Source organism: Cyprinodon tularosa, unplaced genomic scaffold, assembly GCF_016077235.1.
Source record: "Cyprinodon tularosa strain WSP-4 unplaced genomic scaffold, ASM1607723v1 ctg1014, whole genome shotgun sequence".
In the NCBI taxonomy this organism is placed as follows: domain Eukaryota; kingdom Metazoa; phylum Chordata; class Actinopteri; order Cyprinodontiformes; family Cyprinodontidae; genus Cyprinodon; species Cyprinodon tularosa.
Window position 1 is genome coordinate 1 of NW_024037799.1, and position 23,983 is coordinate 23,983.

Here is a 23,983-nt window from a genome sequence, read left to right on the forward strand (position 1 = left end):
CGAAAACGGCCTGGCAGCCCCCAAAACGGTTTTAACCGGTCTGGAAGCCGGGTCTCCGTAGTTGTGGCAGCTGCCAGTAGTTGTGGCAGCTGCCACAACTACTGGCAGGTGTCAGTGAAGACTGTCACCCTGATGTGACAGCTGTCAATTTCCACTTATTTTCAGACGAATTACGTCGTTCCATTAAATAAATTATGACTTTATGAAAGGCTTGAAACATTTTATTAAACAATAAGATCGTAATAAAAAAAAAAAATCCACCTATAGAGTCACGTTAACTAAGTTTTTTGCTGAAAAAACGGCGCCGGCTGCCCCCGAAACGGTTTAAACCGGTCTGGAAGCCAGTCTCCGTAGTTGTGGCAGCTGGAAGCCAGTCTCCGTAGTTGTGGCAGCTGCCACAACTACTGGCAGGTGTCAGTGAAGACTGTCACCCTGATGTGACAGTTGTCAATTTCCACTTATTTTCAGACGAATTACCTCTAAGACTTTATGAAAGGCTTGACACATTCTATTAAACAATAAGATCGTAATTTAAAAAAAAAAAATCCACCTATAGAGTCACGTTAACTAAGTTTTTTTGCTGAAAAACGGCGCCGGCTGCCCCCGAAACGGTTTAAACCGGTCTGGAAGCCAGTCTCCGTAGTTGTGGCAGCTGGAAGCCAGTCTCCGTAGTTGTGGCAGCTGGAAGCCAGTCTCCGTAGTTGTGGCAGCTGGAAGCCAGTCTCCGTAGTTGTGGCAGCTGCCACAACTACTGGCAGGTGTCAGTGAAGACTGTCACCCTGATGTGACAGCTGTCAATTCCCACTTATTTTCAGACGAATTACCTCTAGGACTTTGTGAAAGGCTTGACACATTTTATTAAACAATAAGATCGTAATAAAAAAAAAAATCCACCTATAGAGTCACGTTAACTACGTTTTTTGCCGAAAAACGGCGCCGGCAGCCCCCGAAACGGTTTAAACCGGTCTGGCAGCCAGTCTCCGTAGTTGTGGCAGCTGCCAGTAGTTGTGGCAGCCTAGTGGCAGCTGCTACAACTACTGGCAGCTGCCAGTAATACGCCGTGGCAGTCCGACCTGCCACCGGAAGTTCCAGAGCGACCTGCCAGTGCCACAAATCGCGCTCGGCTCTGCTGGTGAACCTGTCTGTGTGCCTGCCAACCGACCTGTCTTTTTCCCTTGATTCTGAGCCTGCCTCTCTGGATTTGCCTGCCTGTCTGAGTCCAGATTCTGGATTCCGGATTGACCTCCTGCACTTCTGAATTCCGCTCTTGAATACCTGAGGTTGCCTACCCCCTTTACTCTCTGTGCATATCAGGAAATTTGACCTTTGAACTGGAAACAGAAATATATGCTGCATTACAGCCCCCCAACCCTGAGCATAAGCCAGGCTCAATTCTGAGGCCATGTCTCTGTCTAAAATCTGTCCTGCAGCCATTAGGACATCATTCCAATTTAAGTGGATGCATGCAGGATTGACACATTTTGGGGATTAAACTGACATCTGGACTAGATAGGTAGATAAGGTTTGACATGTGGTATAAAGCACTTTGTTTTTCTTTGGTTTTGTTTTGCTTTACTTTTTTGTTGTTGTTTGTTTCCTTCTAATTTTGATTTGTGTATTGTTGTGTCCTTGATATATGCAAAAGGGAAAGAAATTGGTTGTATATCTATGTATGTTTATATGTTTATCTGTCTGCCAAAAGCCAAAAAAAAAAATCGTTCTTAAAGTTACAGTGGAATCACATCATAACTATGCCAAGTAATTATACCAGGTTCTACTGTGTGTCTGAAATGGAAAATCAATGCAAGTTTTTCTTATTTGATTTGTTTCGTTCTGTTTTATATTTCAAGAGAAATTAAACAAGGATTAATCCAACATTTGTAATGACCCTACTGTGTGTCTGTAACTAACACAGAGGCTAACTAAGCCAGAAAACACCATAGTCCTAAGAGCGTTAAAATCAATTGAGCGCTAGTAAATGTTTAGCACGGTATTTACATTAAAGCTACAGTGTGTAATAATTACAGGGATATACAGTCAGAAATGTAATATATTATACATAATAACTATGTTATTTATCATGATCTACGAGCTCAGCCTCTTCACCTTACTATTTGCGTTGCCTTAGAATTCGTTATTTATAATTACATAGGAGCGGGTCTCGCAGCCATGGAGGCAGACATCTTTGCGCTACGGCAGCGCAGAGCCAACAAACTAGCGATTGCGAGATCGCCCATTACAATAACATGCTGCTTGATGATGCTGTTACTCTCCAGTATACTTATTCGGCAACGTCCCTGATGTTTCACAGGTAATGATTCAGTAATTTTCTGTAAAATAATTTTCTGGATATATACCTCGGTTACTTCTCTCCGGCTCCTTTGGAGATCTTCAAGCCTTTCCTCCTCTGCTCTAGTCACCCCGCTGGCACCTCTCCCTCGCCTGGCCCTGGCTGCACGCCCACCCCGGTCTCTCTGCCCTCTTCCTCTCCCTCTTCCTCTCCCTCTTCCTCGCCTTGTAACCCCCGTGCCACAAACAAGACTTGGACTCTGTAAACGGGGAATATATATTCTTCCAGCGAACACAATCTCGCAGTTTAACTAATGACTACAATTACTTCGTCTGTTTATATCACCATGCAAAGCAGCTCACCAAAACGTCACAACAATGTAGAAAAAATAGCGGGTATATTTATTATCTTAAGTCTACATGAAATCTATACCCTACACAGACTAATGAAATACTATCTGTAAAATTATCTATGTAAACAAACCTCATCACTTGAGAAGGTAGGTGATGCGGACATCGTGGAAGACATTTTGTCCCGTAACGCTCGCCGTACTGTTGGGGGGGAGAAGCGGTGGGGGGGAGATGTTCATGTTGCTGCGGTCTGCAGTCTGGACGTTAGATGTAGCTGAAAATTACACACTGTAGCTTTAAATAAATGCTTGTCTCTCTTCATCATACCAACAGATCATCCACTAGCAGCAGCGCTGTCTCTTGGAAGACGGGGTTGTGTGGGATTTTCTCTCTGTTTAGCCTTTCAAGAACTTAATACTAAAGTTTTTTTTATATCTATATAAAATTGGAAACACATTTTTTCTACATAATGGTCACTATAAAATAGAAATGGCCAGCAGTTGTTTATACTGGATCCTGGACAATTGAAAGAAAAAACTAAGCAGCCTCCAGCAGCCTGCTTTAAAATCACTGTCAATAGTTCAGCTATATATATTTTTTTATATTCAGAAATCAATTATAGCAATTAAATGACATCCATAAATCTTTATCATTCTCATAAAAAGCCTGAATCAGCCACATCAAAAAATGCATGTGTTGTCTTCTTACATGCATAGGTCTACAGGAACGAAAAATGCGTTCTCAGGGCCAGTATATAAATAATCTGTTCTTTATTAAAGTTATAGTAAAACCTAAAATGACTATATTTTCAAAAAAACAAAACTTTTTTTTCCATGTGTACATAGATACAGCTAAATGTTTTGATTTAAAGAAACTGTTATTTTAATAGGGTTATTTTTATATAAACTTTAAAGTTAATGCACATTTAACTTATTCCTTATAGGATAATCTTCATTTGTTGAAATTTTACAAAAAAAATACCTTGAAAATGTTAAATATACTCTGTTTATTCTTTTGGTATACCTTGCAAGTAGGGATCGGTCCAGCAACAACGATGCATGGGTGCATGTCTCATCTTTTGCCGTTCATTAAATTTATAAAGAATTTTTGAGCAGTCTAAAAGGAATTGGAACGTTTTAGCCGTTGCATTTTTATTTTAATTTTTTCGTTATGTCATCCTTTTCCTCTCAGTTATCACTCAACCTATCTGAATTAAAGTTAATTTAAAATCCACTCTTAGTTTATTTACTATTTTTACTGTACTTATTGTTTTAAAAATATGATTTAAAAACCTAGTCAAAATCTTCTCCTAAATGTTCTCCTTATTATATACATTATTTATTGGCTGCATCTAAAAATATCTGCTTGCTTTCAATTTAAACATGCATATGAAACAATAAAATATAACCTACAATAATGTAAATTATATAATTGTACTAGGTCATCAAATTAATTAGATTTAGTCTGTCAAATAAGTTGCCTGTAGTGTCTTTAAAGGTCCAGCAGGTGTCAGTATTCTCTGAGACAGTATAAACGCAGCATTAATACAATTTTGGCAATAAATCGTGCACTGTGTGCGGATTACAACTACTGCGAGTGCACAGGAACACCAAGAGAGCGGGGTGTGGGGAGGGGGTTGCTGGTGAAACCTGTGCAGCGTATCTGTCCAAAGCAATGCTCTGTTCAACCAGCATTCCAGGCAACTGGTCGTCAGAGAGCTGATTGGATCAGTCCGATAAGTTTCTCTGGGTTACTCTCTTGCAGTCACCTAGTTAGCTGTGCATCCTGTGAAACGGTAGAGGTTGAATCCTCGAGTAAAAAAATCAAAGTATAGGACTAATTTTACAGCAGAATATACTAAAGTATATTCATGGGGAAGGTGAGGAACAGTGGCGGATCTAAACCAAATATACCTGGGGGGCAGGAGGGGGGTAGCGTGTTTTCATGGGGGCACAGAAAAGCATGAAATAAAAAACAGGGCAAGGGATTCAAATATATTAAGAGAGCTGCATGAAGAGAAATTTATTTTCAATTAGGTCGGATAAAAATTATATTTCTTATGAAGTCAATATACAATTATAATTTAAAAACATTTAACCGATGAAAACTGGGATCCTATCTCAATACCACTGAAGCTATCACCTTATTGTTTTTAAATAATTAGTTAATCAGAATTGGTAAAGAAAAAAAAAAACACATCGACAGTGTCATGATTGAATGAATTATGTTTATGTCCACTAGGTGGCAAGCATGAGTTAACGTGAATGTATAAATGTAGAGAATGGAACAATAGAAGGAGATGTGAACAAGCTGTGTAAACAGACCTCTAAAAGATGCTTCAATAAAAGTATCTGAGCATTATACAACGTCTGGTCTTTATCAAGCACGAATACGACATGGTGTCAGGAGTGAACTAAGAGCCGACCATGGAGCTTAAACCACCGGAGAGCTTGAAGCTGACGGGAAACGTTGATGAGAATTGGCGTGTTTTCAAACAACGCTTTCAACTGTATGTCGCCGCAATGGGATTGGAGACAAAGCCGGAACCAAGAAAGGTAGCGATGTTGCTGACCATAGCGGGAGCGCAGGCTTTGGAAGTCTACAACACATTTGTGTTTGATGAAGCAGAAGACAAAGACAAGTTGGATGTTGTGCTGAGTAAATTTGATGCTCACTGTTCACCCAAGAAGAATGAATGCTATGAGAGATATGTTTTTCGTTCCCGAATGCAGACCCAGCATGAACCCTTCGATAACTTTCTAACAGATTTGAAAGTAAAAGCTCAGTCATGCAATTTTGGCCTGCTGAAGGACTCTATGGTCAGAGATCAGATCGTCTTTGGAGTACGTGATGGAAGCTCAGAGAAAGACTGCTGAGAGAAGTGGAACTGACCCTGGAAACAGCTGTAAAGATGTGCCGGGCAAGCGAACTGTCTCTACAGCAAGTGAGGACATTTTCTGAACTTTCAACAGGAACTACTTCACAGTTCAGTGACGGAGCAGTGGCAGTGGGAGCGGTGTCCTGCCAAAAGAAACGCCATGCTCAGACGAGGCAGCTGCAAGAGGAAGCCATTATCAACTGTAAGCGCTGTGGTTCACGGCATAAAGTGAGACAATGTCCTGCTTATGGTAAGCAGTGTTTGAATTGCCGTGGAAAGAATCATTTTGCAAAACAATGCTTTATGAAGAGGAAAGAAGAAAAGAGGAGGAATCGTGTAAACTTAGTAGATGAAACTGACTTAAGTGACACATTCTTTATTGGTGTTGTGAATTGTGAAAATGAGTCAGAAAAAGTGCAGTGTGTTGACAGATATGATAAATGGACAATTCCTTTGTTGATCAATGGAACTACAATTAAGTTCAGATTGGATACAGGTGCTAAGGCTAATCTCATAAGCATGTCTGATATTAAAAAAATGCAAGTGAAACCTCACATAAAAGAAGTTAAGTCGGGCCTAAGAGACTATAATGGACAATCAATTGAGTGCATTGGCACATGTGAGCTGAATATGACAGTTAAAGGAACAAAACATCTTGTGTTCTTCTCAGTTGTAAAAGAGGATCGTGAGTCACTTTTAGGTGATGAATCCTGTGAAAAACTTGGACTGGTGAAAAGAGTCTATCACATAAACACTGAATTGACTGAACCTAATAACCTTGTTGATGCCATGATTCAAGAATATGAGGATGTTTTTCAAGGATTAGGTGCTGTACCCTGCACATACCAGATCCAGCTGAGAGAGGGCGCTCAGCCTGTTGTGCATGCTGCACGTCGTATTCCAGTACCACTGCGAGAGGGGTTGAAAAATGAGTTGGACAGAATGACTAAGTTGGGAGTCATTCAGAAAGTGGAAGAGCCCACTGATTGGGTTAATTCCATAGTGATTACCAAGAAAAAGAATGGAGAATTAAGAATATGTATGGATCCAAAAGATCTGAATGAGAACATCAGGAGAGAACATTATCAAATACCCACTCGAGAGGAAATAATCAGTGAGATGGCTGGAGCAAGTTATTTTACCAAGTTGGATGCAGCACAAGGGTTTTGGCAAGTAAAGTTAGATGAAAGCAGTACCAAGTATTGTACTTTTAACACCCCTTTTGGAAGATACTGTTTTCTAAGACTTCCTTTCGGAATAAAATCGGCACCAGAAATATTCCATAGAGCGATGGAGCGGATCATCGAAGGCTTGGAGGGAGTGAGAGTCTACATTGATGACATCATCATCTGGGGATCAACAGCTCAAGAACACAATGACAGATTGAGACGCGTCATGGAGCGCATACGGAAAAATGGACTGAAGCTCAATAAAAATAAATGTGAGTTTAGTGTCAAAGAAGTTATGTTTCTCGGAGACAAACTGTCTGCCCAAGGTGTTCAACCAGATGAAGATAAGATAAAAGCCATCTTGAAGATGCCACAGCCTGTCGACAAAACAGGTGTTTTGCGCATCATGGGCATGATCAATTTTATAGGAAAATTCATTCCCAATCTGAGTGCAAAGATGACAAACATTCGCAGACTCTTGTACAATGATAATCAATTCCAGTGGACAGAAGTTCATGAACAAGAGTGGAAGGAACTGAAAAAATATTTGACTACAGAACCAGTACTTACCTTTTACGATCCATCTAAGAAAATTAAACTGTCTACAGATGCCTCAAAAGATGGACTTGGAGCAGTTCTTCTTCAAGCTGAAGATGAACAATGGAAGCCTGTGGCTTATGCGTCCAGAGCCATGACCAAAGCTGAATGCAGATACGCTCAAATAGAAAAAGAATGCTTGGGGCTGGCTTATGGACTAGAAAGGTTTCATAACTATGTGTACGGTCTACCATCTTTTGTAGCTGAAACAGATCACCGACCCTTGGTTGCCATCAGGAAAAAACATCTGAATGAGATGTCACCAAGGATTCAGAGACTTATGATGAAGATGCAAAGGTATGATTTTACACTGATTTACACTCCAGGAAAACATCTGATTCTTGCTGATGCTATGTCTAGAGCTCCTATAGACAATGGGGTGAGTTCAACTGAAGAGAATATTCAGCGTCATGTGAACATGGTGTCCACTGTGTTGCCTGTGTCAGATAGCAAGTTGAAGCAAATAGTTGAGGCAACAGCTAAAGACACAGAGTTACAGTTGGTCATGCAGAATTTGGATGAAGGCTGGCCAATAGGCTCATGTTCACAGTTTTTCAAAGTTAAAGCTGATCTAAGTGTTGTGAATGGACTGTTACTGAAAAACAACAGAATTGTGATTCCACAAGTATTAAGACAGGATATTCTACAACGGATACATGAGGGTCACCTAGGCATTGAAAAATGTAAAAGAAGAGCTAGAGAATCTGTTTTCTGGCCTGAACTAAATAAGGACATTGAGACCCTAATCAGTAAATGTGAAACATGTCAGACATTTAGAAATAAACAGAGTAAAGAACCTATGATAATGACTGACATTCCAACATCACCATGGCTGAAAGTAGGACTGGATTTGTTCCATTTTAAAGGAAAGAACTATTTAGTGATCATTGATTACTTTTCGAACTATCCTGAAATGGCTCTATTAGCTAATATGTCATCAAACTGTGTCATAACACATGCTAAATCAATCTTTGCAAGACATGGCATTCCACATATTGTGGTTAGTGACAATGGACCATGTTTTAGTAGCAGAGAATGGCAAGAGTTTACAGAACATTATGACTTTAAACATGTAACATCAAGTCCACATTACGCACAGTCGAATGGAAAAGCGGAAAAAGGAGTTCATATTCTTAAGCAACTTCTGAAGAAAGCTGCAGATAGTAACTCTGACCCATATTTAGCTTTATTAAGCTACAGATCTTCACCTTTGCAATGTGGATTTTCACCTGCTGAACTCTTGATGAATCGAAAGATTCGTACAACTTTGCCAAGTTATGATAGTAATGAACAAAGTGCAAAGAAATCATCAAAGTTGGAGTACAAGTTACGAAAGCAGAAAGTAAAACAAAAGTCATATTATGACAGATCAACTAAGATTCTACCTCCACTGTCATACAAGGATCCTGTAAGGATTGAGGATGATGAGGGATGGAATACTAAAGCAACTATTCTGCAGGAAGTAGCTCCACATTCATTTGAAGTAAAAACTGAAGATGGACAAGTTCTGAGACGAAATCGGCGCAGTTTGTTAAAAACTCCATTAGAGCCTGTTGTTGAGTCAAGTGAAGTTTCTAAGGACTCCCAGAGTAGTATTATGACTGAAACACCTACGACTGAAACACCCTGTGACAGTCTTGGGAACAACCTACCTGTCTTAAGAAGATCTACCAGAGTGGTGAAAAAACCTGACAGACTGAACTTGTAAAAAAAAAAAAAAAAAAAAAGTTGAAATGTCTATTTTGTAATTGATGTTTTGAATGTGTTAAGTATAGCTATGTGGTAACTTTCATGCAATGTATGTTGTTTTTTTGATAGGATTCTTTTTGTAACAATCTTACTTTAAAGAAAGGAGGATGTCATGATTGAATGAATTATGTTTATGTCCACTAGGTGGCAAGCATGAGTTAACGTGAATGTATAAATGTAGAGAATGGAACAATAGAAGGAGATGTGACACACCTGTGAACAAGCTGTGTAAACAGACCTCTAAAAGATGCTTCAATAAAAGTATCTGAGCATTATACAACGTCTGGCAGTGGCGGCTGGTGAAAAATATTTTTGGTGGGGCTGATATAGCCTAGTGTATGTCTCCAACTAACCCGGAATAAGAATTCAAATAAACAATTGGACAATACATACAATTTAACAGTAATGATTTAATTTACTATATAATAACAGTAACAGTGATGATTTGGGTCACTGTGACGGGGTTCTTTGGCCTCCAAGAATCCAGTCTCAGTCGGGTTACCGGTGTTGGTGATTTATTGAGCTCAAAAACTCAAAACAGGGTGCAAAAGAAACTAAACATATACAAGATACTCTGGGCCTCAGCCTCCCTCCAGTTACCAGCAATGTAACAAAGAAACAGAAAACAAAAATTGCTGCTTTTCTTCCCACAGCCCTCATTAAATAGTTTAAGCCCCTCACCTCAGGCTCTCTTATTTCTGATTTCTTCTCATTAATCAGTTTTGTCCATATATTACCTCCACAAACAATTGATGTACAAAAACAAATAATTTTTACAACTTAATTCTTTTACACAGATTCATTGACTTATTCAATTACACCAAACTGGGTTTGAACCCAGCAAAGACGCAGCCAGACTGAAGATGACAAGTCCCCGCATAAACACGTACACACCCACACCCCCCACATACCCACACACACACACACACACACACACACACACACACACACACACACACACACACACACACACACAAGACGAGGTGGATTCGTCACAGTCACAATAACCATGAAATGAAATGTTCATATCATACAACAGGGATGTTCTTCTGGCAAACGGGTAGATAAATAAGGATCTCACCGAATTTGGTGGAAGCTGCATCTCGCTCGTTACATTCGCCATCTTCCCTCTAATTGTCTGCACCTGCGCTTGGGTTCAGAAGCCTGTAAAAGCGCAGTATTTTCAGCGCCCCAATACCATAAAGTTCCGAGACGCTGATTGGCCATTAAATTCACCTACATGATTGACAGATTCTCTGCAAATGTGGGTCAGTCTGATCACAGCCCCCAGAACAGAGACGGTAGGAGTCTGTCTGTGGAAATCCACAAATTAATGACAGTAGATAGGGAAATGTAGTTTATATAATTTGTTTTGCTTATAGTTACACAGTAAAACTGACATTTATGAGTTAATTTCTAAAAATATATTTTACGTTTCTCTCTTCTTATCAGGGAGGGCGGTGCCCCAGCGCCCCCTATGGGCCGGCCGCCACTGACGTCTGGTCTTTATCAAGCACGAATACGACAGACAGGACCTATCAGTAACCATGTCTGTTGCTGCACATGTCATCATTAGAATTTCTTATAAGTATTGTCTTCAGTACAGGGGCCATAACAGGGACCAGGAGGTCTACAGGGGCACTGGCCCCTGTTGGCCCCTGTCTAGATCCGGCCATGGTGAGGAATGATGACACCGTGGCGGGCGGGCGGGGGGGGGGATAAGCATCTCCTTGAAATGAGTTTTTGGAACGACAGCGTTTTTGCATGTGGATGGTCGTTTGGTGCATGGCGCGTGTTTTGAAGCTGCTTATGGAGAAATGTCTTGGGCCGTGAGTAGTGAGGAAACAGGAAGCGATTCTTGTGGGATGGAAGAGGGAAATAGTGACAATGAAGGTTGGAAGATAGCAACATCAAAAAATGAGAAAAAGCGGAAAAAACAGAGATCAGTTCAAGGGGAATCTAGTTCAGAACAATCCAGTGATGATCATTCCATACATTCCACAGCACAACAAAATGAATTCAAAGTCATATTCAAAGTCGTTAATCAGGCAGACTCTTTTACAAATTGGAATCCGGTTCACTTAACAAAAACCATCAATAAACTTGTCGGAGAAGTCAGAGGTGCCAGAATTCTGTACAGTGGAGACCTGCTAATTAACTGCAGAGACAGCGCCCAGCAAGGCAAAGCAATACGGATCAACAAAATTGACGGGATAAGAGTTCAGTGCAGCCTAATGGAGAACAAAAAGATCAGCAGGGGAGTCATTGGAGGAGTTCCTCTAAAAATTTCTGAAAAAGAGATTCTGGAAAACATAAGCGGTGCAAAAGTAAAAGAAGTAAAACGGTTAAAAACAACAAGAAACGGAGAAAGATCTGACAGTTTATCAGTGCTAATTAAATTTGAGGAAGAGCAATTACCAAGCAAAGTATTCATCGGTTACATAAGCTATAATGTCAAAATCTACAATCCTCCACCATTGAGATGTTTCAAATGCCAAAAATTCGGTCACATTGCAGCAGTTTGTAAAGGGAAACAGAGGTGTGGAAGGTGTGCAGGAGAACATGAGTACGGAAAATGTGGAAAAGAAGCTATAATAAAATGCTGTAATTGTGGTGGAGAACATACTGCTGCCTATCGCGGCTGTGAAGCAAGCAAAAGGTCTGAGGAAATTAAAAAAATGAAATTTGAGCTCGGAATAACCTACGCTGAAGCTGCAAAAAGGATCCCATCTCAGTCAGAAAAACCCAAACCTACAGTTCAACACACGGCAAATTCCAAACCTCTAGAGAATCAAAAAATTGATGAAGACTCACTTATTGTTAAAAAGACAAATTTTGTTCTTTTCATGGTAGAAGTAATTAATTGTACTGCACAGACAACAAAAAAAACGGAAAAAATCAAAATAATAGTGAAGGCTGCAGAAAAATACCTGGACATTAAAGATTTGAACTGGGAGATGGTTGGAAGTATGATGGGAGGACCGATGGGACCATCAGAAACTGGCAGAGTTAAGATGACCTAGAGTAAATTAAAATTATATGGGCAAATGTGATTTAGTATTATGTTGGTTTAAGTTACACAGGTTTTTTTTTTTTTTTTTTTTTTTTTTTTTTTTTTTTTTTTTTTTTTTTTTTTTTTTTTTTTTTTTTTTTTGGGTGAATCGTTTTCTGTTTTCTTGCTTTACTCCATATCAGTTGGTGGCGGTAATGCACAATTCACAAGCCTGCCAACCGCCATAAAACCCCATAAGAAGAAGAAGAAGTTTTTGGAACTTGGGATGTCTGTAATTAGTTGGGAGTTTTGGTTGGGTTTTGTTTTGAAAGTCAGCACGGATGTTGCACTGCTCTTTAATACCGCAAACCTGACGTAACTGGATAAGAAAGGAAGACGCAAAGGTATTAGTAAGAAGTCTGATCTCGCAGCAGGGCACGCCATTCACGGCAGGCTTTGGGAGGTCGGCGTCTAACCCTGACCTTTCCCATCTGGATATTACCGAAAGACCACGCAGCGGAGAAGCGAAACATTATGGCGACGTTGGGGCCGGAATCGGCTCGCCCTGCCCTCGCCCAGCTTGGCGTTTCTCCGTCTACTCAGAATCACGTCTGCAGCTCGAACATGCCTCCAAACCGTGGCTTGGAGCGGGCGCTGGAGGAGGCAGCGGCCAGCGGTGTGCTGAACCTCAGCTGCCGCAAGCTGAAGGAGTTTCCCCGGACAGCTGCTAACCAGGACCTGAGCGATACGGTGGAGGCAGGTAGGGTGATCACTTATCTATGAAATATGGATGCTAAGAGGTGATATTGCTGCGTGGTAGACTATTTACGGTGGTGACGTTTCCGTTATTAATAATAAACTCGGATTTGTGTACACTTGGAGCTGCAGGGGGACCTGTGATTGCTCATACCTGCATTCGCAACTTCTTTCCTGCCTTCGTGTATTTTTTAGTGACCACACGTTTTCATGTCTCATAATTAATGCTTCTCATGGGGAAATGACTGAAGATCCAACAGAAGGTTTATTTGGAACTAAAATGAAAGTTGGCAGTGGTGCTTGTTTTGATAGTCCGAGATGTGGATGGAACAGTGGAAATCCCCACCACTTCCTTTGCTATCAATATCCAGCTGTAAACATGCATGGGAGGCAGCAAGGACCCACGCAGCCTCAAATTGTGTTATGGTGGGTTCACACCGAAGTAGTGTTAATTTTACCAGCCATTTTTAAATTTAGTTTCAGCTTTAGTCCAGTTTCAGCATCGCTTGTTAGTTTTTATCACATTTAGTCGAGCATTTTAGTCTTTATTTTAGTCCAAGAAAACATAATTTTATTCGTTTAGTTTTAGTCAACAAAAACTGTCAAAATTTTAGTCTAGTTTTAGTCAGGACATAATTTTAACCTTTTACTTTTTTGTCGACAGATAATATTTAACATTTCCTAAAATTATTTCACATTCAAACATTTTCTCTCATCTTTTTGATTAAAAAAATCACAATTTTAAGGAACACATGCAGACATGGAAGATGTTCTGACAATATTTGCATATTTATTTTGAACATTGTTAAGGTTCAAAGACACAAACACAAATGCTTGTATTAAAACAAATAAAATACACCTGACAAAGGAAACAAATAAATAAAAGAAAGTGTCTTATGAACTTAACACAAGTGCTGGCTGTTTAAAGCTAGTTCACATACCGTAGAATAATAAAATAAATAGATTTGAGATCAATGTTTAAGAAAAAAAAAACTCCAACTGATACAACAAAAGTGCTTTCCTGCCAGCTAGTTCACATGGTATATAAAGGTACAGTATTTAAGGTGAAACAAGGCATAGCTTGCTAGTCCTGAGAGTCAGATTTGTATTTGGTGTGAGAAATTAAGGAAGCTTGTATAGCCGGCCTGTCATTGTTTCTGGATGGCTGGTAGGTTGTTGATGGTGGTGTATCTTCAATCTGGAACAGAAATTAATACAATATCAGGATAGATGCACATCATAAATTCCAAGTGTATAAGTAACATATAGGTCTGTATTTTTCCTTAACAAAAACTAAGTCTCTGTAAAAACTAAATTTGACAATCCATTTCAAACTCATACAAACAACCTAACTATCATTTTATGCAGGAATAAATTGCAGACATTTTTATGTGTGCATGCATTTTGGTTGTATTAAAGTTGATGCCAATTCAAATCAAATGTCCTTGTAATAGTAAGGTGCAGTTTAGGGCTGCAACTAACGATTATTTTAAAAATCGATGAATCGGCCGATTATTTTTTCGATTAATCGATGAATCGGACAAAATATTTTTTTTTTATATTAACCTCTTTATTCCAAAATAAACATTTTAGACAGAACAAACAAGTACAGATTGCTCATTAACTGTACTGGTGCAATATGAAAAATAAATGTTTGTGTTAAAACTACGCAAACTTACATGAGAAATGTAGCTGTACATCCACAAAATATAGGTTACTTTGTTTCATAAAGCGCAAAAAGACAGGCACTTTTGTTTTTTAAAGCCCCTAAGGGGTTCAAACAATAGGTTCCCCATTTAAAAAATTCTTTCAATCTTCATGACAGCTATCCCTCATCCCTCATGGGTTTAATTTTAGATCTGTAGCTCTTAACAACAACAAGATACTGTCAACCTTGCTTATTTGGTGAGATCACATAGAGATTATGTTAAAGGATAATTCCGGTTTTTAACACTTTTAGCCCATTTTCTGTAGTGTCCAGGATGAAATCGAATGATCGACACCAAAATTTTGACAATTGGTCCTGTCTCTGCTTTTTGGCTCATGCAGAATCCCCCCCTTGCTGCTTCAGAATGGCTTCCATAGTGCATGTCCGATAATGTCCTTAAAACAACCTTAAACGTTCTTTTTTTTAAATATGCTACTCACCGGGTCATCAGCGCTGTTCAATGACGTTCCAAAAAAAAGTTTCGTGAAGAAAAACCGTTCCTGTCTTGTTTTATTTAGCACAGCTGATGTTTCTTTCCAGGATGGAGTCACAGCCAAACAGGAACAGACGAGGCAAAGCTACTCAGGAGCCTTTGATTATTGATTAAAGAACCTAATTGCTTATAAATCGATTAATCAGAAAAATAATCCAACAGATTAATTGATTTGCAAAATAATCTTTAATTGAAGTCTTAGCGCATTCTGAAAACTAAATGATAAATAAAAAAATTATCTCCATAAGCAACAGCCATCCCTTGTCCTCGATTGTGGTTAATGTCTTGTATACATGTCATTTGGAAAATATTTAAGAAAATGGAAAACACACCTACATCCCAGCTGACCTCTTAAAGGAAATCTGTGTGTAACCAAAACCCCTCCAAACAGATTAGTGCCCTATGAAAACTGTAAATCTAATTTAACATTTTTCTCCACCATGAGCGACGGTCATCCCTCTTCCTGAATTTCATATTAACCTGGAGAGACTCAGACAGAGAAAAGCTGAAATTTGAAAATATGAAATTTATTTATACAGGTAACACAATCATATTCTTTAAAATATATCTCTCTAAGGAAAAGTAGCTGATTGCAAGGACTCATTCAATCTGCAATCCCTCGCACTGAGCATGCATGTAGCGACAGTGGAGAAGAAAACTCCCTTTTAACAGGAAGAAACCTTCGGCAGAACCAAGCTTAGTGTCTGTGGCCATCTGCCGAGGGCAACTGGGGTTCAAGTAGACAGAAGCAGACTTAAAATTAAGTTTTTTTTGGCTCTTGGTCCCTGGCAGAACACTTCGATGCTTTGAATCAACGTAAGCTTGGATGAGTAACCTGGAAAGGATTAGAGTAGTCTTCCACCTTCCACCTTCGTCTTCCACATTCCAACTGGCTCTCTGATGAGGTAGAGTAGGGTGGTTGATGCTTTGATTAACTCCGCTCTGGCTTTGCACTGCCCACAGGCTGCTGAGAGGAGTATGGTTGCGCCGGCTGCGGTCCACTCTTCTTGCAGTCAAACACAGAGCAACTTTCTGCTCCTTAAATTGTTTCCGTGCACGATGTATTGCATTGCGCAATATTGGCATCAGTCGTAATAAAGTGAAGCCACACTTTTGACCTGGGGGGCATTTTACAGGGGTTCCACGACGCTCGCAACCAGTACACAACAGATACACATGAACCCTGGCTGTAGGCGTGACCACCTTTGTATTTTTCCTGGATGACGCAATCACATTAAGTGTTACAGCCAATCACCGAAACTTGGGACCGAAAGACGAGGCATTTCAGTAAAACCGTAGCATTTCAGTCGGTACCATAAAAGAACCGATGTTCGGTACCCAGCCCTATCCTTTGAAGCTGACAACACACTTCTTTACCCCCAGATTCTACATACTCCGTCAGCGCTCCGCTCACGTAAATCGTGCGGAGCACTTGTCTATCATGTGAGTGTTGTTCCACATCCACTGCTACCCCTCCGCACGTCTCCGTCCATGCACATCTTCTCTGTCCTTCGCCGCCAAAATACAGAGCTGAGCAATTTTTTGCTCTGCTCCGGTCCGGTCAGGTCAAGATCAGCTATTGCAATTGCACATAACAGGAAAAATAACATTGAGAAGTTCCAGTTCATAAAATTAAAATATAGTAACAACAGATCGGTAACTAGAAATTAGAATATAATTCTTATATATTTTTGAAAAACAAACACAGTATATTAAAAAAAATTGATGCAAACAATTGGTTATTCACCAACATGGAAGAAGATTTCTCATCTCCATCATCTCATAATTTTATATATATATATATATATATATATATATATATATATATATATATATATATATATGGGGGTTGTCAAAAGTATCGATACTCAAAAAAGTATCGATACTGAAACGCTGTATCCGGATACAATACTCGTTTTTAAAAGTATCAAAACAGTGCTACCAGCAAAGGCACCTAAACAGTCATTCATCTAAAGTGCAGAATAGAGGACAATGCACTTTCTGAACACTGTGTGATTGAATAATTCTGTGCACTTTTCAGTTTCACACATTTTATTGTAAGAGGTGCAGCTGCTGAGAATTATTTTTGTTTCTTAACTGGTTTGGCTAGTGTCATTGTTATGTGTGCAAAGCATAAACAAGGAAGGAACACTTAATTTTAATTTTGTAAGTTTTTTATCAAGCTTGCTTAATATTGTGCACAGCATACAACCTTTATTGTACTTATTTATTGTACTTTATTTATGAATGAAAATATTTCTGTGGAATTTTTTTTCTTTGTTTTTATCCTTGTGGTTGAAAAGTTTAGTATCGTGACAACCCTAATAAATAAATAAATAAATATATATATATATATATATATATATATATATATATATATATATATATATATATATATATATATAAATTTATTAATATGCTGTATATTCATGTTATCCTACACTACTACACTATTATTAGGCTACCATCAAGGACATGAATGAATTTATACAGGAAATGAACATTTGCCAGGAAGATGTTTATGCAAAGAGAGAGCTTTATTAAAACAAACACAAGTACATACAACCCGAGGATCTTCAACTCTGTGAACTGTCAGTTTGCCTTCTCGGGCTTGGAGGTAACTGGCAGCATTCTCTCCGAGGCAGGTCCGATGTGCAGACGCCTACTGTGCGTGGCTCTGTACTTCGGCGTCGCCTCTAACCGGGACTGCAGCTTAACACAGAGTTCAGAGCGATCCGACCTACGAAATGGGGGCCGTACAATCCATCCAGAGACACCGCCAACGATGCCATCTTCTTCGTCAGACACGAGGTCGACGGTGGCGGACTTCCAGAGTTCCACTTCCTCATCAGCTAGCACACTCTGCCTCGATTCCAGCAGCTGTAAAAAAAAAAAACAATGAATCAGCACTATGCGATGGGATGCACTGCGTATGGACACAACACATCTATCAATGCACCTGAAAAATAGTCACAAAATAAAGTCATACCCTCTTTCTTATAGCTCGACTCCGAGCTGAATGCTTGGCAGCTTCCGCCCGCAACGTGTTCTCTGGCTGCGTATATCTGAAGCTCCTGCGTACCATCTCATAATACGTCTTACAGGCAGCTGGAAAACAATTAAATGAGAGTGGTATGAATAAAGATCAAACGCAAGTCACAGTAACAAGGAAGGAGAAAACTGTAAAACAAGTCACTTACACACAATGTCGCCTCATTATGAGGCGAGATTAGTCAGTGAAAACAAAATTTACAGTTATGATCAGTATCTATCCGTATCTATTTCCTTTTACCGCGTAATGAAAGCATATTCTTTAAATCTTACCCTTGCTACGGTTCATAGCGCCTGCAATTTGTCTCTGATTTGTGAAGACGGCGTCCTGCTTCCTGTGAATCACAAAAAATACACTTTAATAAAGCTTGTTCTATCAAGGCTACTATTAGCCGTAGTTTTAGGTTAGGCTGCTTTTAGCTTAGCTAGCTAGGCTGCTTTTAGCTTAGCTAGCAGTAATCGAACATATATTTACCGCTATTTTCTCTTCTTTGAGTTTGTCTCTCCCGCACAGTTGTTCGACTGCAGAGCCGCCATCTTGTCCTCTATGGACAGCAACCTGGAGTGTACCGAATTCTCCAGTTGAGTGAGCTGCTCATTCATGTCGGCAGTATGTTGAGTAAGCTGACTAGACAGTCCACTGATAGCAATCAGCAGTTTCTTCTCGTCAGTCTGCGGACTGGCTGAAAGTTGTGGATCGCGTCCAAGAGGAGTTGAAGGCGAGTTGAACGCGAGACGTCGTCCATCCATTGATCACGTACCAGCAAAATCCAAACAAAGGAACTGGAGATAAAGTTCTTCTGAGTATAGTAACTCAAACATTTCTGCTTGCCCATAAGCTCACACGTGATTGGACGAGCAGTCGACGGCTCTTCAGGCTCCTCCAATCACATACGAGGTCATTGTTATACGGAAGGACTCGCGAGAACAGCTGCGTCTATCATGTTTTTTTTTTTTTTCGCTTTATTGGCAATTCCGTGTAACAATACAGAGTAATTCAAACATCAAACACAGATACACAGCAGTTGGTGACATTATAACTTAAAAAAAAATGAGACATAGAATGTAAAAAGTAAATACAAATAAAACAAGGGAAACAAACATATAAATAAATAAACAAATAAATAAAATAAACATAATAATAGCTAGGGGTTTACAATGAATTTATGGTCATTTACAAAAGTGTATAATTTTATACCATTTTTCTTCTTCATAAATTTAAGTGACTGAAAATACAAAATACAAACGAAGTTTGGCTTGGTCCTCATGTATTTGTTTTTGTGAATGTAAAATTTCCCCATCATGAGTAAAACATAAAAGGCTAGGTCCTGCAGCTTATCTGTCATTTCTATTCCAAACAAAACATTCTCTTTGTCCAGATGAGAAGGAGAATCAAATTTAGATGAACACCAGAAGCAGAAATCTTCCCAGAAAACTTTTACGTACATACAATCGTAAAATAGGTGACCAACAGTCTCCGTTTCACATTCACAGAAGGTGCAATCATTTTCTTCAAAAACCAAAACGGAGCCTCAGAAATTCCTTGGAAGGATAAATGTCAGTGATTATTTTGAAATGGACTTCTTTAACCTTTGGAGCAACAGGAAACTGTAGATATTTATTCTGCAGTTTTCCCACTTTCTCTTTTGGAAAATGCTTGGAGATTAGGTTTCTGTGGGATGTATCGGGATGAAATTCCTTGACAAACAAACTACGTATGACATTGTTGTCAGTTTTTTATCAATAACAGACTGACCGTTGAGTAACAGAGAGGGAAGTTTTACCTGGACATGGTTTAGGAGTAGGTTGTATGACATTATGATCAGAGGCTGAGGAAGGGCTTTGATTAATATATTATATTGTTTTCTGTTATTTATTTTCAATTTAGAGCAAAGAGTTTCAAAAGGTAAAAAATTCCCTTTGTCATCAAGAATGTGCATTATCGACCATATACCACTTTCTAGCCAGCTCTTGTAAAATAAAGACTTGTTCCTGAATAGGACATATCGGGAGTTCCATAGTGGGGTGTTATGAGGACTAAAATTATGCTTAAATATTAATTTCCAATAAAGTAAGACGCGTTGATAAAAAGAAGAAAGTTTAACAGGAAGTTTCTTAGGATCAAAGTCACATTTAAGGAGGAAGTTAATTTCTCCTAATTCTATAAATAATTTGGAGGGGATATTAAACCAAAAACTATTTTCATTTTTCAGAAAAGATTTGAGCCAATTCATTTTAATCATTCCGTCTAAACATTCAAAGTCTATTGCTTTAAGACCTCGCATCATTATACTCTTTAACCATTGCTCCTTTCCTAATGTAGTGTGTCTTGTTTTTCCAGATAAAGTTGAAGTTAATTTTATTTATAGCTTTAATTGCAGGTTTAGGAAGGGATATGGAATAAGCTGGATAGATAAATCTTGAGAGACATTCCCTTTTTGTAAGGAAAGTTCGACCAAAAATTGATATGTTACGTTGAGACCACAAATTTAAGTTGAGTTTACATTTATCTAAAATATTCCAACAGTTTAGTTTTTCCAGTGATTTATTGTCTTTGGTGATGTGAACACCAAGATATTTCACGGCAGATTTAACAGGGATGTTATGAATGGCAGTCTGGGAAGAGTCGTGTATTGTCGCATCTATCATGTAAACATGGCTTCATCCCCATCCGGACAGACATTTTTATGGAAAGCCAATAGAAGTTTGGGGCTTGCAGGGAACAGACACATCATACCCAGCATCATTTCTGCCAGTTGAGCGCATTGCTAGAAGATGTGTGGTCAATACATCCTCTGTGCATTTAAGTAAGACCAAAGAGAAGGTCACCGTAGTCATGCCACTATGCACAGTAGTTGAGCTCTAGGAGAATGTGATCTTTGCAGACCCCTCATTCTGATTCTAATGTTGTTTGCATGGAATGCACATTTTACCTTGCTGATTCTGATTCACATTTTACCAACTGATTCTGATTAAAACTAATTTTTGAAATACATTATTTTGTGTATTTTTTTACATAACATTTGCCATTGCTAATGGCATACACAGTAATCTAGCATACTTTAATTAAATAAATCAATTCAAGCTAAAATGTAAGAGTCTATAATTAGGCTATACTGAGCCTGATCTATTTGTACCAGAGATTTTCTTACCTTTTAGAAAAATGTCACTTGGGGTAAAACTCCCCCTGCAACCCTAATTTGCATTTGTACAGCTCACAGCATTTTCATTTACATGTTAAAGCCTCCCCTAGAATTCCATGGGGGCGGAGGCATGGGGGGAACACTGCTTAAAAAAGCCCACGTCAGTTTCTGACAATTTATGGGAGTTTTTGGTGTTGCCTGCAAATTACCTTGAACAGCCGTTAACCTGAAGTTCCACGACAATCTACAGTGCCGCATAGTGACGAAAATCACACTTTTCATGCAGTGTAATTTATATATATATGTATATTCTAGCTTTTTCTACGCCTCGAGCTTCCTTTCCAAACTTACGGCCTTATGATCAACTGTAGGCAGTTCCACGCAAATTAATCACGATATAATATATCTGAATTGATTTTATAAATATTTTTTAATAGAGATTTTGAAATGCCACGATAAACATATTTTATTAATTTTAGTGCCAATTAAGGTTTAATAAAAAAAAAATTATGACTTTTAATTATTTTTAATGATCCGTGGAAACCCTGGTTAATTTCCGCATGTTTTGCTGCTTTGAATTTAATAATATAGTGCATGCTTTCCTCAAGCTCTGAGGAAGCCGGAGCGGAGTGAGACGGGAGGAACAGCGGGAGCTGTAGGCTTTGCTTTGCGCAGATGGTCTGGAGAGCAGCGGGACGGAGCGGTGATGGAGGATGTGGGATTTCGGGGTTAGTCTCCTTGTTTCTCATGAGCTGAATTGTGCATATTTCTGTTATCTTTCAGTGTGCTGGTTCACTGGGTGGGAAACATTTTCACAAACAGAACTCTGTTGCCTGCAGCGTAGTTCGTCTTTCAGGCTTTGTGTAAATTGTACCTGAACGGGAAAGGAAAGGAATGCAAGTTAAAGCGATGCATGAGAAAAGAGATGAAATGCGATGTATCTTTCTGATTACATTAGCAGACAAAGAACCCACCATACTGGTGAAGATTCCCAGTCATCCATGTCATAGTCATTGCAAAAAACTACTATGATTGTTTTTTTTTTTACTTCTTTGGAATAACCGGCTATATAGCAGTGACACAAGCCCTAGCCTGCAGTACTGTACCCAGCTAAAGTAGAGCCTCGAACATTCCTCCCACTGACTTCTTCCTTTTTTATGTATTTTATACACATTGGTCTATTAAAAGCAATTTTTTTTCTCGTGTGAGGTAGCAGGGGTTTAAATACAGGAAGACCTTAAGGCAGAGATGTACCATTTTGTTTGCCCAACCAGTGAATGTCTATCTAGGAGCAGTGATATCAGAATCAGAAATACTAATCCCAGAGGGAAAATACTTTTGTTACATGCTCCAGTTACAGTTTTATATATATGTAGCAACCTTCCTTGCTTTGGGTACTGTTACATAGGGAAGAACACTCGGATGTTAGCTGTTAACACTTGTTGTGGGAAAAAAGTATTCAACTATTCATCCTAGTTAAATAAACGGAGATCGATGGATTTCACTCAGTCGGCACATTTATTAATTATCTTTGCAAAGAGAGAACAGTCATCATGGCACAGCATTCTGCTCTGTTCTGATCTGGGCAGGGTTCGTTCCCCCCTAGTTACAACAATCGAAAGCAGTCAGAGTCATAACAAATTACACACACTTTGCTTAACAGTAACATGTTATGAATAAACCTTGAGAAAGAATCTGGATTGTTATGGGAAGAAGCTATGTCTGGTCTACAAACAACATTCTGCAGGGAATGGTGTGGCCTTGAGAGAGAAACTGACTGAGTGAAAACTTTTATAGTGAGTAAATATGAATATTAATATATAATGAGAGAAAGATATAAATTTTCCCACAACAGTCCACCCTTTCGATTATAAAAGGATATTATCCTTGTGTAATCGATATCATAAAAAAAGGAAAATTTATGAATATAAAAAACTAAGAAACTAAAATTATGAGTATATGTAAAGAAAGCTAAAATCTAAGACATTAAAAATATAAAAACAATAATAATAAGAAAAATCATGATAATTAAAAAATAATGAATCAAAAATCCACAACTGCATTAAGTCGGTGGACAATGTTAAATGATTATAATAGATGGAAAAATTATGGAAAGGATTATGATAGCTAAAATATGTTGCCAATAAATAGAGCCCTGGAATCACACCTTAGTTGGCAAAAATATTTACTGTTTTTTCCCATTATGATACTTTTATGGTAAAATATCTATTTGCTGAAAATTCTAATTTTTAGTTCTTATCATTATCAGTTACCTTTTTTGTTTCCCTGGAAAGAGAAAAGTTCAAATCACTCAAAACAATAGACCCCTTCATGTCTATAAACTGTAAGTCAAATTATTAATATGAGCTTCATTAAAAGTAAAAGAAGATCAATCTCTATGCAAAATGTTAAAATAGTAACACAAAGTTGTTTCATGCATATGACGAGTTCAGCTCTTCAGAATCAGGGTCAGTCAAAGCACACATTGAAAAGTTGGAGGATTTAATCTCAGCGCTCCTCTTCCCCAATGGAGGCTGAGATGACCCGATCATCAGAGTTCATTCTCTAATCCAGAAATCTCTGCCAATACTGACCATCAGCCATCAGGTGGTCATCTAACACTTGGACTTTCTTTTTATTATCAAGAAAAGTAATATCAAACACTTAGACACTAAAAATGTTAATCTTTGATTAAAATGCAACACATCACAACACATTTCCCTTCTCATTCATGTTGTATGATTAAAAAATCAAAAAGCCAAAACTGATGTCAGACATCTTCAGGTGGGCGTCTTCATCTTTCTGTT

The 23,983-nt window shown here is 38.7% G+C and overlaps 1 protein-coding gene across 5 annotated transcripts in view; it reads left to right on the top strand.

Annotated features, from left to right (window-relative positions):
• Positions 1-12,364: 12,364 nt before the first annotated feature.
• lrch1 (leucine-rich repeats and calponin homology (CH) domain containing 1) overlaps positions 12,365-23,983 on the top strand; it is a 128,202-nt gene continuing 116,583 nt past the window's right edge. For 2 of the 5 annotated variants that reach the window (XM_038278297.1, XM_038278307.1), the window contains exon 1: positions 12,366-12,785. In XM_038278297.1, coding sequence (XP_038134225.1) covers positions 12,560-12,785 — 226 coding nt within the window. In that variant the 5' untranslated portion in view covers positions 12,366-12,559. Of the gene's footprint in view, positions 12,786-23,983 lie in introns of all 5 variants that reach the window. The other 3 variants (XM_038278288.1, XM_038278314.1, XM_038278319.1) reach the window with 3 other exon arrangements.